This window comes from Anabrus simplex, chromosome 3, assembly GCF_040414725.1.
Source record: "Anabrus simplex isolate iqAnaSimp1 chromosome 3, ASM4041472v1, whole genome shotgun sequence".
NCBI classification, from domain to species: domain Eukaryota; kingdom Metazoa; phylum Arthropoda; class Insecta; order Orthoptera; family Tettigoniidae; genus Anabrus; species Anabrus simplex.
The window spans coordinates 29,285,872-29,303,424 of record NC_090267.1 but is presented as its reverse complement, the minus strand read 5'-3'; the positions used below and the strand labels follow the sequence as shown (position 1 = coordinate 29,303,424).

The following is a 17,553-nucleotide window of genomic DNA, read 5'->3' as shown; positions in this document are numbered from 1 at the left end:
TTGCGGGACATGTAATCAGGATGAATATGGATAGAATGACGAAAAGAGTATGGGAAACAACAGCGAGGACACGAGGAAAGACAGGAACCAAGTGGGTAGTTGAACTCCGGAAAGATTGGTCAGAATTGGGGATCAAGGTGGAAGAAAAGGAAAATTGGAAAAGCAAGTACATACCGACTAATATGCCAGAGATCAATGATAGGGATGGATACAGGAAAAGGATTGAAAGTCACCAGTGGAGTAGACAAGAGAAGAGGATACTGAATATCTCGGAAGAAGAGCGGGAGAGAAGAAGAGAAAGGATGAAGAGGTTCTGGGAGGAGAAGAAGAAAATGCAATCCGTGAAGGAGCTGTCCGTGGTCCTACAGAGGCCGTAACGCAAGAAGAAGAAGAAGAAGAAGAAGATATAGATATATTCATTTTAAAAATTCACCCCCTTTTCACCCCCCCCCCATTAAATGGATTTTCCAAAAACAAAATAATACGTGTTTCTTTATTTTTAAAGGAGATCTCAAACAAATTTTCAGGTCTGTAATATCTTCAGTTTCTGAGATATAAGTATCCTCATTAAAGGCATTCTACCACTTTTTCAACCCTTTTCACCCCTCCTATTGGAATTTTCCCAAAACAAAAAAATACGTATTTCTTTATTTTTAATTAAGATTCTAAATATCAAATTTTATATCTGTAAACTTTAAAAGTTTTGAGATATACATGCACTCATTTTAAAACTTAACCCCCCTTTTCACCCTCCCATTAATTGGATTTTACAGAAACAAAAAAATACGTGTTACTTTATTTTTAAAAGAGATCAAAAGTACCAATTTTCAGGTCTGTAATGTCTTCAGTTTCTGAGATATAAGTACCGGTATCCTGAATAAAGGCATTCAATCACTTTTTCACCCCTCGTATTGGGATTTTCTGAAAACAAAAAAATACGCATTTCCTTATTTTTAAAGAAGATTCTAAATACCAATTTTTACATCTGTAAACTTTTAAAGTTTTGAGATATAGATACACTAATTTTAAAACTTCACCCCCCTTTTCACCCTCTTAGCGATGGAATATCCAAAAATCCTCTCTTAGCGAGCACCTACATCTTAATATGAATATATCCCCATAATTTCATTTCTTTATGTCCAGAAGTTTTGGCTCGGCGATGATGAATCAGTCAGTCAGTCAGGACAAGTTATTTTATATATATAGATATATGACACAATCATATGCAAAGAGGCGCACTTCCGATTTTATCGAATCAGGTATATTATTAATGGAAAGTATGAAAAGAATTGGCCCAATAACGCTACCCTGAGCTACATCCGACGTAACACTTATTGGAGAAGATACTGTTTCTCCCACACGCATCCTCTGAGTTCTTCCGTTGAGGAGTTCTCGTATCCATTTCGCAACTCTGATGTCAATGCCGATACGCGCTAACTTGTTAAGGAGGATGTCGTGTGGCACAAGATGAAATGCCTTAGCAATATCAATTACTATTTCGTCAATCCTTGACCCACGTTCCAGCTTATCCCATATATCTTGGCATAAGGAAAAAAGAGCTGACTTTCGAAGGGGAAGCCTTCCCTAAAACCATGCTAACCCTTAAATATCATTACAGAACAGTCCCATTTTATCCTCAAATAATCTACTATTAATTGCTCCATTAGTCTGCATACGATTGACGTCAAACTTACTGGCCTGTGGTTATTCAAGTCGCTCTTTTGATCCCCTTTGTGAATAGGAACTACAATGGCCGATTTCGAATCTTCTGGAACCTTTGTATTGTTGAGTGATATATATTCTTATTAAATATGGTAGGATCGCTTCACCGCCTAGTTTAAGTGCCTCTCCGGAAATAGTTTCTGGCCCACAGGATTTACTTCTTCTGAGTTTAGAAAGACCTTTACGCAATAATGAAGCCTTAATTTGTAAATCATTATTAGTTTTCGGAAAATTGTCCCTGAAAACCTTTCCGTAGTCCTTATTTAATGCTTCCACTTTATCTACATCTGTTGTCTCCAGTAAATCGCCTCCTATACTTTGTACAAAGAGAAGGAACTAACTTGTTCTCTCCCTTCAATCTTCGTATATGTTTTTTAAAAAGGGATTCCAGGAATTGCGATTTTCATTTAGGATATTGTCAAGATATTTCTCTTCAGCCACTTTCTTTTCTGTTAGCCAAAGCTTCACCAAACGCCTATACCCCGCTTTGCACGTAACGTTATTATTTCTTCTGTCGAACGCTCTCCTAGTCTTACGTCTAAGCTTCCTAATCGTTGCGGTGTAGTGCGGTGGATCTGAATTTTCCCTAATTATCCTTTTGGGAACGAATTTATTCTGTGCAATATTTAAAATGTGTTTGGAATTCTCCCAAATGTCATCCATCCCCTTGCCATCCTTTAACCAATTAGTATAGCACAACCTCAAATAGTTCTGAAAACCTATGGAGTCTGCCCTCGCATAGCACCAAATAGTCTTAGAAATTCCCACATGCCTCGTATTACAAGTTTTCCAAGGGAGATCGAGTACCACTGCACTGTGGTCACTAATCCCCTGAATTACGTCACAAGATGTAACTATGTCATCCGGTCTGACTAGAAAAATATCTAAAAGTGTTCGTTTACGTGTGTTCTTTGTAACGACTTGGGAAAAGCCATTATTCCACACGGATAAGTTAACTGCTTCCTGCGATAGCCCCCCCCCCCCGTACTTGACCCAGCCCCATTTACTGAAGGTAGCTTTAGATTATTTGCACATGTAAATTCTGAAAGACGAGTGATCGTGTTTAAACCTGATTTTGGCGGGCGATAAGCTCAAATAAGGACTATATTTTGTTTATTGGATGCATTATTTACCTCCACACCAATTATTTCGCAGTCATCGACAACACATTTTAACGTATTGCTTAGATCTGACCGAACACAAATTAAAAATTCCCCCTCATTTAGACCCTATATTCCGCCTAAACGTTAGATATTGTGACCTGAATATTTCTGAATTAAACACATATATCCGATAACCAACTTTCCTTTCCCACAGTTATATCAGGGTCACTCACATCAACCATGTTCTCGAATTTTGCAATTTTATTACCAATACTTCCGCGGTTTACCTGCAACAATCTAAGAAACTCACCCGGTCCTGTATCACTGCCTCTCACGATGTCCTGTCGGTGGCCCCGATGTCGTTGTAGTTGCATCGAATAGCACCCGCCGTGGATCGTCATTCGGCTGACAGTTCTGCACCGTCATCCGTTTGGGTGGAAAATGAGTCGGTTACCCTCGAAAAGAGTTCACCTAGTCTCGCCACTCCTGGCTGGTTCAGATAAAGTCCATCCCGGCTGAAGTCCCTGTCGTCGATCCAATTGTTGCCGTCTACAAATAATGATTCCGAACTTTCGGCAACCCACTGAAGCTCTTCGTTCTATCGATCGATCTTCTTCCATGATATATCTGGTCCCTTAGTGACCAATTAATTACAATATTTGCCTTCGGGAACTTTTTCTTAGTCGAGTTCACTAGATCATAAATGTCCCCCATTATATATTCAGTGCGTTGCCTTTTTAAGTATTACTTTCTACGTGGAGAATTACTACTTCCTCATTCCCGCCGCATTTGTCCTCTATTTTTCTGTTCAACTGTTCCGCTCTTATTCCCGGCATGCACATCACCTTCACTGACATATTTCCCCGTCCTATATGCCGCACGGTAAGCACACAGCTTACAGCTTTCACATTATCCACAGATTAATGGGTGCCTACATTTCTCCTATACACTTCCCGTAACTTCTTTTGTAGCTTTGCAATAATGAGATTTGCTTCATTTCATTCCCGTTGTGGTCCTTCAATTCTTGCTTTGCCGCTAGTCAGATTACCATTAATGAAATACTTGCTACATGTCATCCTTTCCTTATCACTGTGCAGGGCCTGTAGTTTACCACACTTGAAATGAAGCCACATTCCACATGTATCACACTTAGCACCAGATCTTAAGTTTCTCTTACACCCCATACACTTCACGTTTACGTTCACTACCTCTTCTGAAGCTGGTGAACAGGGCCTTGTTTTAACTCCGAGCCTCCTATAACAAGTAATGTGGTAATGAGTGCCAACGATACAACACTCACCAGGTAAGTGCCTGCTGCAGGTCAATCAATCAATACTGATCTGCATTTAGGGCAGTCGCCCAGGTGGCAGATTCCCTATCTGTTGCTTTCCTAGCCTTTTCCGAAATGATTTCAAAGAAATTGGAAATTTATTGAACATCTCCCTTGGTAAGTTATTCCAATCCCTAACTCCCCTTCCTATAAATGAATATTTGCCCCAGTTTGTCCTCTTGAATTCCAACTTTATCTTCATATTGTGATCTTTCCTACTTTTATAGACGCCATTCAAACCTATTCGTCTACTAATGTCAATCTACGCCATCTCTCCGCTGACAGCTCGGAACATACCACTTAGTCGAGCAGCTCTTCTTCTTTCTCTCAATTCTTCCAAACCCAAACATTGCAACATTTTAGTAACGCTACTCTTTTGTCGGAAATCACCCAGAACAAATCGAGGTCCGCATTCCGGCACGCACTTGCAGCCCACATCCTGCTTGCCCACGTCCCGACTGTTTCTCGCCATCACTGCAAAAGACGTCTGCTCCCTTCATATGTCATCTAGCAACTCCTAATAATTTTATTGGCGTTACCTCCTACTAGCTAATTTTATAGTTTTCGGAAACACCGAAATGCTGAATTTTTAGTCCCGCGCGAGTTGTTTTACCTGCCAGTAAATCTACCGACACGAGGCTGACGTACCAAGCCAGGATCGAAACTGCTAAGTTGGGGTCAGAAGGCCAGCGCTCCAACTGCCTGAGCCACTCATCCCGGTGGTTGCTACCTAAACTTGGTCTTGTGTAGCTGTTGCGGGGTTCATGGAGCGTACAGCAGCAAAGACAGCATCCCATATGTTCGAGTGGATTAAGATCGGGGGGTTTGGTGGGCCAATCCACGGTCGTAAATTCACTGAAGTGCTCCTCGCACCACTTGCGTGCCACCAGAGAGCGGTGAGATGGCGCATTGTCCTGTTGAAACATGGCATCTCTATCAGGGTACTCTAAGGCCAGAAAGAGACGCAGATGGTCTGAATGAATGTCCATATAACGTGCACCTTTCCAACCGGACAATGGGGCCTAATTGTGACCATGAGAACACCATCCAGACTAGAACTGAGCCACCTCCCGTCTTGACACAACCTTGTTGACACGCAAGATCCATAGATTCATGGGGCATACGCCACACTCTCACACGTCCATCAGCCCGATACAATTGGAAACGAGAATCGGACCATACCATACGCCGCCACTGTTCCATGAACCATTGCCAATGTTCGCGGGCCCATGCAAGTCACTGAGCTCTGTGTCGAGGTGTCAGCAAAGGGTCATGAGTTGGTTGTCGGCTGCTGAAGCCTATGCGGTGCAGTTGCCTCCTTACAATCCTGGTAGAAATTGGTTTCTGACTACCAACATTCAACTGGGCGGTGATCTGACCCACAGTAGCCCATCGAGCGCCCAGTATGTTTCTGCGGAGGGGACGTGATGTCCGTTCGTTAAACACCTGTGGTCTTCCCATGCGGCGGTTTAGGTGGGTGGTAACATTCTCTCTGCGATATTGAAGATCATCCCTCTTGACACTGTTGACTCGGAAACCCGAATTCGCGTGTAACCTGAGCAATGAGCCGTGCGCCGATGATCATCCCACGTTCAAAGTTGGTTAACTCGGAACGTGTTGCCTTCTTCACGTCACTGGTGTCTGTGACAGACTGCTCAGCTAGCCTCCACGCTCACTAGTCATGCATGGCTGGTTTTCTTCACTTTTGCCTACTCAGTGTATATTCCCTAGTCTACTGTTAAATGCGAGGAGACAGCTGAAGAACATGAATAAAAATCACTAGGGGACCCGTGCGAGAAATCTCACATGTTCATAAATTATGTGGTGGAGTAGCTCCCTGGTGAACTACTGATGAATTAAGGAATACACAAATCAGTACAATATTAGACAGTCTCACTTACCACTTTAATCTTTGAATTTTTAATATTTATGATTTCCACTTGAACGGAAGCATATGTAAGTGCATTATTATACTGACGGATGTTCAGGAAGTAATTTTTGGTTTTACTATCATTCTTGTCTGACAATTACAGCATATTATAATGATACAAATCAGGCGTCCCAGAGGCCTAAATATGAATTGGACAGAAATGATGGCGTTTATTTTCCTACAGGAGCAGTATTTGCCAATCGCACACTTCGTACAATATTTTAAAACTCATTTGAAAAAAAAATTATCGATATTTATGAAATGAGAGCGCAATTTGTCACTGCTATTATCTATTTTCTTTCTTTTGAATGCCAGTTTGTCATGATGGGTTCCTTGTGAGCGCCGCAAAAGGGATCTATACTACGAAAATAATGCATATGATTCTAGTTCTCCTGGTCAACGGTTAATTCAGATTTTACATCCAATTAAATTGAATAAGAGACACTGTTAAGAGAAAATATTCGAAAGCGTTCAGAATTTTGACATTAAATTTAATGTATGGAAGGAGATTTCAACTCACAACTCAATTCCTAGATTTAATTAAGACACTAGACTGTGCATGAATATTGTTTGTGAGCTTTAGGTAGGAAATCAATCGATTTAACTTATATAGTTTGGTGGTAAAAATCTTTTGATTAGAGAAATCACAGGTGTTCACCTCTCCCTTAAATAAATGGATAACTTTATAAATGTTTTTAAAAATCGCAAAACTCTCATAAATGAACTCTTTTGATATCAGAAATAACAAGCTATACACCTTCCTCAAGACTAGTAGCAATGAACGCTTGTGGTTAATACTCACTCCCATATGGCGAGCTGTACCATCAAAGCCTTCTGAGTTACCATCACACCTTTGGGCAGCCCCGTGGTGCCACTGGAACACATGATAAGAGCCTCCTTGTCCTCATGATCCTTCACATCTGCCGGCTGGTAGTCAGGTCCCGTGGCGTGGCTCAGGAACTTATTCCAACTGGGTGTACCGAGAATAACAACCTCTGTTTTGAGTTTCAAGTTTGAGAGAACTCTTTCTATATTTCCTACTGATTCCGGCGTAGAAATTATAATACGGGGTTGGACGAGTTCCAGAACGATGCCAAAGTCATCTGAAAAGAAACAACAAGGCTATTACACTGTATGACTAGGGAAACTTATAAGAGAGTTCGAGCTCACAGGTGTGAGAGCAAGCGCCGAATGAGAGAAATAGCGAGTGAGATGAATATACGACGCGATTCAGCCGCCCCTTTCAGTGTAGGTGTATGCAACCCGCAATAAAAATGCCGTCCTGAAAACATCTGTATAATGTTGGAAGTTTAGATAATGAGGCAATGTAACAGGTTTCATTCAAACAACATTTATTCGATATATTTATACCATGGTCTTGTAGTTTAAGGACTTCAGAATAATAATCAAGTGCTACACTCGCACTGTTCACTATTTTTAAAGATGAAAATTCTTCAAAACCTTTCTTCTGTAACTGTTTTTCGAACAATGTAAATTACATGAGAAAGAAAGAAATAAAGTAAATAACATAACACCAATTACCACACCTAGGCTTTACAAAGAAACATTTAAATCACTCAAATGGTTAGTTATGTCGGCTTAACAGGAAGATCAGCAATCCAGCGAGTGCGTTCTTTCGTCACTCCAGCCACAGCCGTAGAGAGTAGTGGGAAGGTGGGGTTGGCCCAGCGCAGGCACCGGGCAATGTCAGGGGTCCGTAGTAGAAATAAGAAACTAGCTCATTGTCCCTAGTGATAGAAATTTTCCGAAAATTCAAGAATTCAAGAAATATTTTCGGAAAGTTGTCCGCATTTTTATACAATTACGACTGTTTAAAAGTAATAATGTTAAATTCTGCTAAAATTATAGTGAAAAAGGTTATCATTCGTACTTTACCGGATCAAGAAATTACACGACCGCATAAGAAGCACATTTAAACATAGTTTCTTACACCTCAGACGGTTGAGGCGCTGGCCTTCTGACACCAACTTGGCAGATTCGATCCTGGCTCAGTCCGGTGGTATTTGAAGGTGCTCAAATACGACAGCCCCGTGTCGGTAGATTTACTTGCACGTAAAAGAAATCCCGCGGGACTAAATTCCGGCACCTCGGCGTCTCCGAAGACCTTAAAAAAGTAGTTAGTGGGACGTAAAACAAATAACATTATTATTATTAGTTTCTCACACACCATACTAATATGTTTTTGATAATCTACCCCGTAGCGCAATGGTTAGCATTATTAGCTGCCATCCTCTGCCGCCCGGGTTCGATTTCCCGTATTTCCAGAAACGTAAAAATGCCAGAAAAGTGGTATGTGGTTAAAATGGAACCTGCAGCACACCTCCATTGTGGTTGTATCTCAAGAGAGCTGCACAACCTCTGGAAGTGCGTAGTTATAAAGGAAGTAAAGCAAACCGGGAGAATTGTGATTCTGGGATCGTGACTACGCTGAATGAACTGTTTGTCCTGTCAAGAATGGAACTCAAAATGTCAACTTGCAATTTTCTACAAAGTTTTCCTACTACCTAACTAGAACTGTTTCCCACGAAGGCTCTTCTACAGCCTAGAAGGGCCTTGGCGTACCAAGCGACCGCTGTTTACTTTCACCTCTAAAACCTGTAGATTACCACGAGTAAAAGAGTATGATACGTGCTGTAAAATGAAAAGCGAAACATCTGAAGCCAGAGCCAGTGAATTCGCAAGAGAGTTGAGAAATGGCGTGGAACGAATAAGCGTGTAAAGAGTTTTTAAAAGTAGGAAAGATCATAATGAAGACAAAATTGGAGTGGTGGTGGTGATTATTGTTTTAAGAGGCAGTACACCTAGGTAACCTTCCCCTATACAAGACTAATCCGAGAGAAAAAATGGAAGGGACCCGAAACTTCGAAAAATGAAGGCATCGGTCAAAAACAGGCAAGGACCGCGAAGGGCGTGTAAATGGAAGACTCTCTAGGACTCGATGCTTAATACCGTCGGGGTCAGAAAAGGACAGGAGTTCACACAAGGGAGGTGAGATAGGATAGAGGAAAATGAGGAGCCTGGTGCAAGTATGTGGAAGCAATGCCAGGATTAGCTAAGGGTCCTGTGGACGCCAACGCATGCTCCCTGTTTGTGGGCCCCTGGGGCCCCTTTTATTCGCCTCTTACCACAGCCAGAGGATACCATGGGTGTAATTCTACCGCCCCTACCCACAGGGGATAAATAAATAAATATGCCGTGTGAATTCTCTAAGGGATATGGCCTCCTGCAATGGAGAGACAGTGCTCAGTTTACAGTAAATCACCAAGTGAGCAGGACCTGAAGAGCAAAACAGATCCACGTAATAAGAACTTTAAATAACAGCAACATGAGCATTCACGGTCAACAGATTTCATTTGACGATTTTTTTTTTTTTTTTTTTTTTTTTTTTTTTTTTTTTTTTTTTTTTTGCAGGGTTGGTGTATATATCTGTAGGGTAAAACGCAAATTCAACGCTTTAAGGTACGTCACGACCAACTGTTACGATTTAACAGCCACGCAAATGACCAAAATCCCTAAATAGGACAGAGCCGATGTATCGGTGCCGTGAGCTTTCTCGCCATAACCTCTCGCGCCGATAGATCGGCGCGCTGAGTGCGAAAGGGATAACGTGATAACGTGTTATCGCATACTGTACACTTGTGTAGTCTCACCCTCGAGTGAATACAATTGTGTTTTTCTGGATCAGCAATTTGCGAAAACGCACTGTTTCATTAACGACACGTGTACACTTTCTTCCCAGGGAGGGTTTATGTTCCTTCTTGGTGAAAGCGTAAACTTGCACTCTTCGTTCTTCCAGAGCTTCTTCTCCGAATGTTGTAGACGTTTCTTCTAATTTCTTGAGCTTATCCTCCGTTGAAATTCTCTTGACATATATTACAATTGCATATCCTCCTTCTACTATGTGTTCCGTGATGAGTTATCATGTCACTACTTCATGCAAACGTCTTAATGTCTGCTTGACATTCGGTTTGCTATTCCCCCGAGTGCTCAGAAGATGACCATCACGGTATCCTCTTCGTCGAAGCGTACAATCGTAAGTTGTATACTTCGCCCCTTTACTTTACCTACACTTGCGCGGCTTCTTTCCGCAGTGTGCGCGAGGATGCTAATTTTATATTCACCACTTCATAAAAACATGTTTTTGTATTCCTGTCACTTTTACTGTGCTATACCGGAGTGATCAGAGAGGTGACCTTCAGGTTTCCCTCTTTGTGGAAGTGCACTGTTGCTTATTTCACTGCTGCACAATATCAATGTGTCTTGATCGACCTATATTATCATAGGGCTTGAACAAATGTGTATCCCGTAAGGTTAGTGATCCCTGCACATATTTTTTCCCAGCTTTTTCCGCTCTTGTCTTATCTTTGCTATTCTTGTCCATTGTTTTCCTCCCCATCTCGCAAACCAGTCTGCCCATCTAGTTCTTTGCCTTCCCACGTTCCGTCTTCCTTGTCTGGGATCCCACATTGTCATTTTGTAGGTCCATCGATTTTGATCCAGTCTCGCTACATGTCCTCCCCATTTCCACTTTAGCTGATCGGCTGTCGTCAGAGCGTCTTTCATGCCAGTTCTCCTTCGTATATCTTCGTTCCGTATCCTGTCTCTCAATGAGACCTGGACTATTTTTCTTTCCATTTTGCGCTGGCATATCTGGAGCATTTTCCTTTGTTTTAGTGTTAGTGCCCAGGTTTTGCATCCATATAGTTTGACTGGTATCACACATTTTTCTAGAACTTCAGCTTTAAGGGTGAGTTTCTGAGTCTTGTCTGTCAGTATGAACTTTAGAGACCAGAACCTAGTCCATGCTTGTCCTATCCACCGTTTAACCTCTTTTCCTTAGCAGTTTGAGAATGATATGTTCTGGCCACGGTATACACATTCCTCTATGCATTCCAGTCTGGAGTTTCTAATGCATTGGTAATCAACTTTGTTTTTCGTGGGTTCGTTGTCAGGCCCGCTTCTTTGCTGGTGTTGTCTAATTCTATTGTCATTTGTTCTAGCTCCGTTGCCGACTCTGCCACAAATACGATGTCGTCTGCAAACCGTAAGTGCGTTAGTCTTGTTCCATCTATTTTGATGCCGTATTTGTTTTCCCAATCTAGCTTTCTGAACTGATTCTACAGTAATCACGTGAATAATTTTGGTGAGAGAGGGTCACCTTGCTTAACTCCTTTTTCTATCTTGATGTTATTTCCTTCTTCTCTTTCTGTTCCTATTCTGGCCTCGCTTCCTTCGTAGAGTTTATCCAGGAGTCTTATGTATTTGTTCTGGATACCTTGTTTGCTCAGTGCTTCTGAAACGTATTACCGTTCCACGGAGTAGAATGATTTATTGCCGTCCACAAATGCTATATAAACATCCAGATTGAATTCTTGCGTTTTCTCGATCAGTTGATTCGCTGCTTGTAGGTGGTCTGATGTACTGTAATTTGTTCTAAATCCTGCTTGTGTCACTGGTTTTTGTTCGTTTAGTGTCTTCGCCATTCTCTTAGTTAGGGTCTTTATGAAGAGTTTGTAAAGATTTACAGTTACAGGGGGTAATAAAACTGTAATCCAATAGGATTATTTTTTGGGGTCAAATATACGATTATAGTAGAGGAATTGGAGATTGGAGTCCGGCTCCATGGCTAAATGGTTAGCGCACTGGCCTTTGGCCACAGGGGTGCGGAGTTCGATTCCCGGCAGGGTCGGAAATTTTAACCATAATTGGTTAATTTCGCTTGCACGGGGGCTGGGTGTATGCGTCGTCTTCATCATCATTTCGTCCTCATCACGACGCGCAGGTCGCCTACGGGAGTCAAATCAAGAGACTTGCATCTGGCGAGGCGACCTAGTCCTCGGACACTCCCGGCACTAAAAGCCATCCGCCTTTTCATTTTTGAGGTGGGGGTATTTGAATAATTAACCAATGCAGCTGATCCATATACACTGACTGACAGAGCAAATGCAACACCAAGAAGGAGTGGTTCGAAAGGGATGAAAGTTGGGGAAAAAACATAGACGGCACGGACGAATAATTGATGTTTATTTCAAACCGATATGCAGGTTACACAATGCGCACGGCATCGACTCAGTAGGATGTAGGACCACCGCGAGCGGCGATGCACGCAGAAACACGTCGAGGTACAGAGTCAATAAGAGTGCGGATGGTGTCCTGAGGGATGGTTCTCCATTCTCTGTGAACCATTTGCCACAGTTGGTCGTCCGTACGAGGCTGGGGCAGAGTTTGCAAACGGCATCCAATGAGATCCCACACGTGTTCGATTGGTGAGAGATCCGGAGAGTACGCTGGCCACGGAAGCATCTGTACACCTCGTAGAGCCTGCTGGAAGATGCGAGCAGTGTGTGGGCGGGCATTATCCTGCTGAAACAGAGCATTGGGCAGCCCCTGAAGGTACGGGAGTGCCACCGGCCGCAGCACATGCTGCACGTAGCGGTGGGCATTTAACGTGCCTTGAATACGCACTAGAGGTGACGTGGAATCATACGCAATAGCGCCCCAAACTATGATGCCGCGTTGTCTAGCGGTAGGGCGCTCCACAGTTACTGCCGGATTTGACCTTTCTCCACGCCGACGCCACACTCGTCTGCGGTGACTATCACTGACAGAACAGAAGCGTGACTCATCGGAGAACACGACGTTCCGCCATTCCCTCATCCAAGTCGCTCTAGCCCGGCACCATGCCAGGCGTGCACGTCTATGCTGTGGAGTCAATGGTAGTCTTCTAAGCGGGCGCCGCGAGTGCAGGCCTCCTTCAACCAATCGACGGGAAATTGTTCTGGTCGATATTGGAACAGCCAGGGTGTCTTGCACATGCTGAAGAATGGCGGTTGACGTGGAGTGGGGGGCTGCCACCGCTTGGCGGCGGATGCGCCGATCCTCGCGTGCTGACGTCACTCGGGCTGCGCCTGGACCCCTCGCACGTGCCACATGTCCCTGCGCCAACCATCTTCGCCACAGGCGCTGCACCGTGGACACATCCCTATGGGTATCAGCTGCGATTTGACGAAGCGACCAACCTGCCCTTCTCAGTCCGATCACCATACCCCTCGTAAAGTCGTCTGTCTGCTGGAAATGCCTCCGTTGACGGCGGCCTGGCATTCTTAGCTATACACGTGTCCTGTGGCACACGATAACACGTTCTACAATGACTGTCGGCTGAGAAATCACGGTCCGAAGTGGGCCATTCGCCAACGCCGTGTCCCATTTATCGTTCGCTACGTGCGCAGCACAGCGGCGCATTTCACATCATGAGCATACCTCAGTGACGTCAGTCTACCCTGCAATTGGCATAAAGTTCTGACCACTCCTTCTTGGTGTTGCTCTGTCAGTCAGTGTATTTTCAACGTCTTTGAAATGTAAGGAACGCCTTTATAAACAACTGATAGAGAATCTGCCACCTGGCCGACAGCTCTAACTGCAGATCCACGATGATGTGGTGATCATGATGATGATGATGTGATGATGGTGATGATGATGATGATGATGATGTGAAGATGATGGTGATGATAATGATGATGATGGTGATGATCACAATCATTTACTTCTTATGCAGTGAGTTAAATGAGTGCGGAATATATCATCAGCGGTATAGTCATGAGTGTAGGAGTAGGATGCCTTTATCTTACTCGGAGGCCTTGGTTTCGATTCTCGGCCAGGACTGAGAACTGGAAGGGGATTTATTCAGTCTCGTGAGTCAAACATAGGAGCTGTTTCACACGAGAGGTAACGATACCGGTCAAGAAAGTCAAGCGACACGACTGAGGATATCGTCATAGTGACTACGTGAAACTACAGTATCTATGGTCCACCTGGCTGGGCGGCAGTTGACTCGGAAAGGCCTAGGCCTCTAAACTTGAAAATGAGTGTTCAATACTTACTTGTGTCGAACTTGTAGTTGAGAGGTGAGAGTGTGGCTCCCACAAACAAGGTACCCAGCATTATGGGAGTGAACTCAGGACACACCCCAATGCACACACTCACGATGTCTCCAACACCAATCCCTCGAGCCTCGAGCTCCACAGCCACGCTGCATCCTCGCTCGGCGAGATCAGAGAATGTGTACTTGTGGCCGTCATTGATGAACGTCTGAAACAGGCAAGTTACATCTCATTATTAAACTCCTTCCACGTCATTTCTCACACCTTGGTGCGGTTGTGAGAATGACCTGTACCTCCAAATGTGTACTTGCCTCAGTTTTGCGGCTCTATGCCCTTCCTGACGGCAAGAACAGGTGGAGAAATGATTTGTATATGGATAAGTAAAGTGCTTAGTTGAAAGTGGTAGCACGAGAAGAGTAGATAAACAGAGAGATCGTTAAGTAATATTGGACGAAACAGTACGTCTAGAATCAGGCGAACAACAGGCGCATGATGTGCACTCTCAGAAGCAGGCAATCTACCTTATAGTATAGAAATACATCACGGAGAAATATTATGTGAACTCTGTCACCGTGAACAGGTCTCTATTGGCGAAGTTGCCAGTTGACGTGGGTACGGGCAAACAGAAGGGAAGCTCGCGATGTTGCTGCGTTAAACGGGGCACTCGAACGGGACGTCTGGGTCGGTATGACCCCTCTCTCAACATGTACCTTATTGTCTGGTCAAACACCGTGACTCCAGTGAGGCGTACTTGCACTTCCCTGGCAGTTGCTGAACGACGCCAGAACACACAGATGGTCAGATATCGGTCATCCTGTGGGGTTGTCATGCGTCCATGACCTTGTCCAACCCTCCTTGTGAACTGGCCTGTCTCACCGTAACGATTACACAAGCGTTGAATAACTGACGGAGAGACATTGAGATCCACAGCACCATGAAAAAAGTCCATCCTTCCTGGCCCTTGCGACTTGAACCTCGTTAAGATGTCTCACGTGATGTGCTGGTTGACGAACAACGTGCTCAAATGACCGCCGTAGTCTGTGTACTTCACAACAACACACGGACGCACCGTTATTCACTTTGTTTTGAGGGCTCACCTGACAGTTTTATGCCTGGCTACGTCTACAGATGGATTATAACTTTGATTAGACATGCCCTGAGTAGCTAAGGTCTCATTGTATGCTATACGACCATTGGAATCCCATCTACCAAATTAACGTTCACATACCTGACGTTACAAAATATATGTCCTCCTAATTTTTTGAACTGTACCGCAGCCACCCTTCTTCACAGCACATGCAAAGTCCCCACTACTTGCTATGGCGCTACAAAAATCGGGTAGCAGTGAGGACGATATTTGGTGCGTATTTCCGCTAATAATTTTGTTGATAATTTTAGAAAATAAAGGAAAGAATTAGCTGCTAAGACAACAGGGCTTGTACAAACTGATGTTTTTAATAATTCCTATAATTGCTAGTTTCAGGCAGATAAAATGAAATAAAAATGTAATATTTTGCCCAGAAAGTGAGGGGAGGGGCGACTGCCGAGCTGTGGAAGAGGTTTGCCCTAGCGTGGCTCCGTGCTTCTTTTACGGAACCATTTTCATTCGAAAACATAACAATACTGTGCCTTTTTTATTTTGTAAGCTGCTCTACGTCGCACCGACACATATAGGTCTTATGGCGACGATGGGATAGGAAAGGTCTAGGAATGGGAAGGAAGCGGCTGTGGCCTCAATTAAGGTATAGCCTCAGCATTTGCCTGGTGCGAAAATGGGAAACAACGGAACAACATCTTCATGGCTGCCAACAGTGGGGTTTGAACCCACTAATTCCCGGATGCAAGCTCTCAGCTGCGCGCTCCTAACCGCACGGCCAACTCGCCCAGTTATCTACTGTGTGTTACTGTACTGGTTGGTAGAGTGATGTGTTGTGAGTATCTAAAGAAGTGTGTATTGACCAAATCACGAACATCTAGTCCTCCAATGAGAAGTGGCTATGAAACTCGACCCCAGCCGGGAAGCGAACCCTATATCCTCGGATTTGATCATTCAGAGAAGGAGTTGGACTATAGTCATTATTGTTATAAGCTAGCTGTGAACGCTGGTCAATGAAGGAGTCGGGTCTAACATTACTTAACATTGACATATTTGACTTATGTTCTGTGGCTCCTTCAGGAGCGTAGGGCTTCGATGAATTTTCGCCAGCGGACTCTGCTGCGGGCCATCCGACGTAGTTCTCCTCAAGTCTTTCCTGCCCAACTTCCAAATCGTGTTACCTGCTTCGTGCTAAATGTCGTCAGCTTTTGTCAGAGTCGTCAGCTTTTTGTCAGTCCGGCTATTTCCCATCTCTTTCTTTAATAGGTTTATTTAAGAGCTTTCGTGTTACTAACCCAGAAACTCCGAGTGCCTTGGTGGGGCTGCCACCTGAAGGCCAAGGCAATGGCCCTGTTGGTGTATACACTGAAGAAAGAGCATTTCCTCTCCTCTTTTTAACTTCGGTTATACCGCCGGTACTCGGTCGCCATTGACCCAAACTGTGATAACAGGGAACACCACGAGAAGGTTGGGTTTGACATTTGGCTGTGTATTGCGCATCATCAGACCTTACTCCCCATTACTTAACACGAATATGCCAAATGAGTTCTGCGGCTTCTCGGCTGAATGGGCAGTGTAGTTTCCCTCGGTTCAGAGGGCCCCGGGTTCAATTCCTGGCCAAGAGGGATATTATAACCATATCTGGTGAATTCCTTTAGCTCGGGGCTCGAGTGTTCGTGTTCATCACTAAAACACGTCACACCACCAGCCACCATAGAAGCACGCGATAATGAATACATCTCTCTACATGGGGTTGGCTTAATTTTGCTAGTGGTTTTACGTCGCTCCGACACAGATAGATCATATGGGGATAATGGGATAGGAAAGGCCTAGGAGTTTGAAGGAAGCGGCCGTGGCCTTAATTAAGGTAAAGCCCCGTCATTTGCCTGGTGTGAAAATGGGAAAACACGGAAAACCATCTTCATGGCTGGGATTCGAACCCACTATCTCCCAGATGCAAGCTCACAGCCGCGTGCCTCTAACCGCACGACCAACTCACCCGGTGGGGTTGGCATCAGGAAGGGCTGTGTAATTATTGAAAATCAGGCTGTGAGACACACAAGGTGGGCAAAAGAAAACTCGCCACGAAATAAAACTGACACGGAACTGGCCATTACAGGAAATGCTGGAAACCGTGATTTCGATGCACCAATCAGTTGCTGTCACATGTCTGCGCATGCGCATCTCCCGCTTGTCCCAAGTATGTCGCTGTATCATTACGTGTGAGTGAGTGAGAGGCGCAGACGTGTTTAGCGACCAGTTGAATGGTGCTCTTGATAAAACAGCACATGGTGTTACTTGGTGTAGAGTCTTCAGACCACCGTCAAATGTACAAAGTGGGCACTCTTGAACAATGTGTTGTGTGGTTTGGTCCTCCATTCCACAGTCGCAGGCAGCAGATGTACGGAAACCCCATTTCTTTAAGGTGTGACCACACCTCACTTGACCCAGTCAGCTTCGACCAGGTTTGG

The 17,553-nt window shown here is 44.1% G+C and overlaps 1 protein-coding gene across 3 annotated transcripts in view; it reads right to left on the bottom strand.

Annotated features, from left to right (window-relative positions):
- Positions 1 to 17,553, bottom strand: part of LOC136865874 (luciferin 4-monooxygenase) — a 137,611-nt gene that overhangs the window by 75,375 nt on the left and 44,683 nt on the right. For all 3 annotated transcript variants that reach the window (XM_068226980.1, XM_068226981.1, XM_068226982.1), the window contains exons 2-3: positions 13,987 to 14,194; positions 6,888 to 7,188 (exon numbers count right to left, since the gene is read on the bottom strand). In XM_068226980.1, coding sequence (XP_068083081.1) covers positions 6,888 to 7,188; positions 13,987 to 14,194 — 509 coding nt within the window. The remainder of the gene's footprint in view (positions 1 to 6,887; positions 7,189 to 13,986; positions 14,195 to 17,553) is intronic.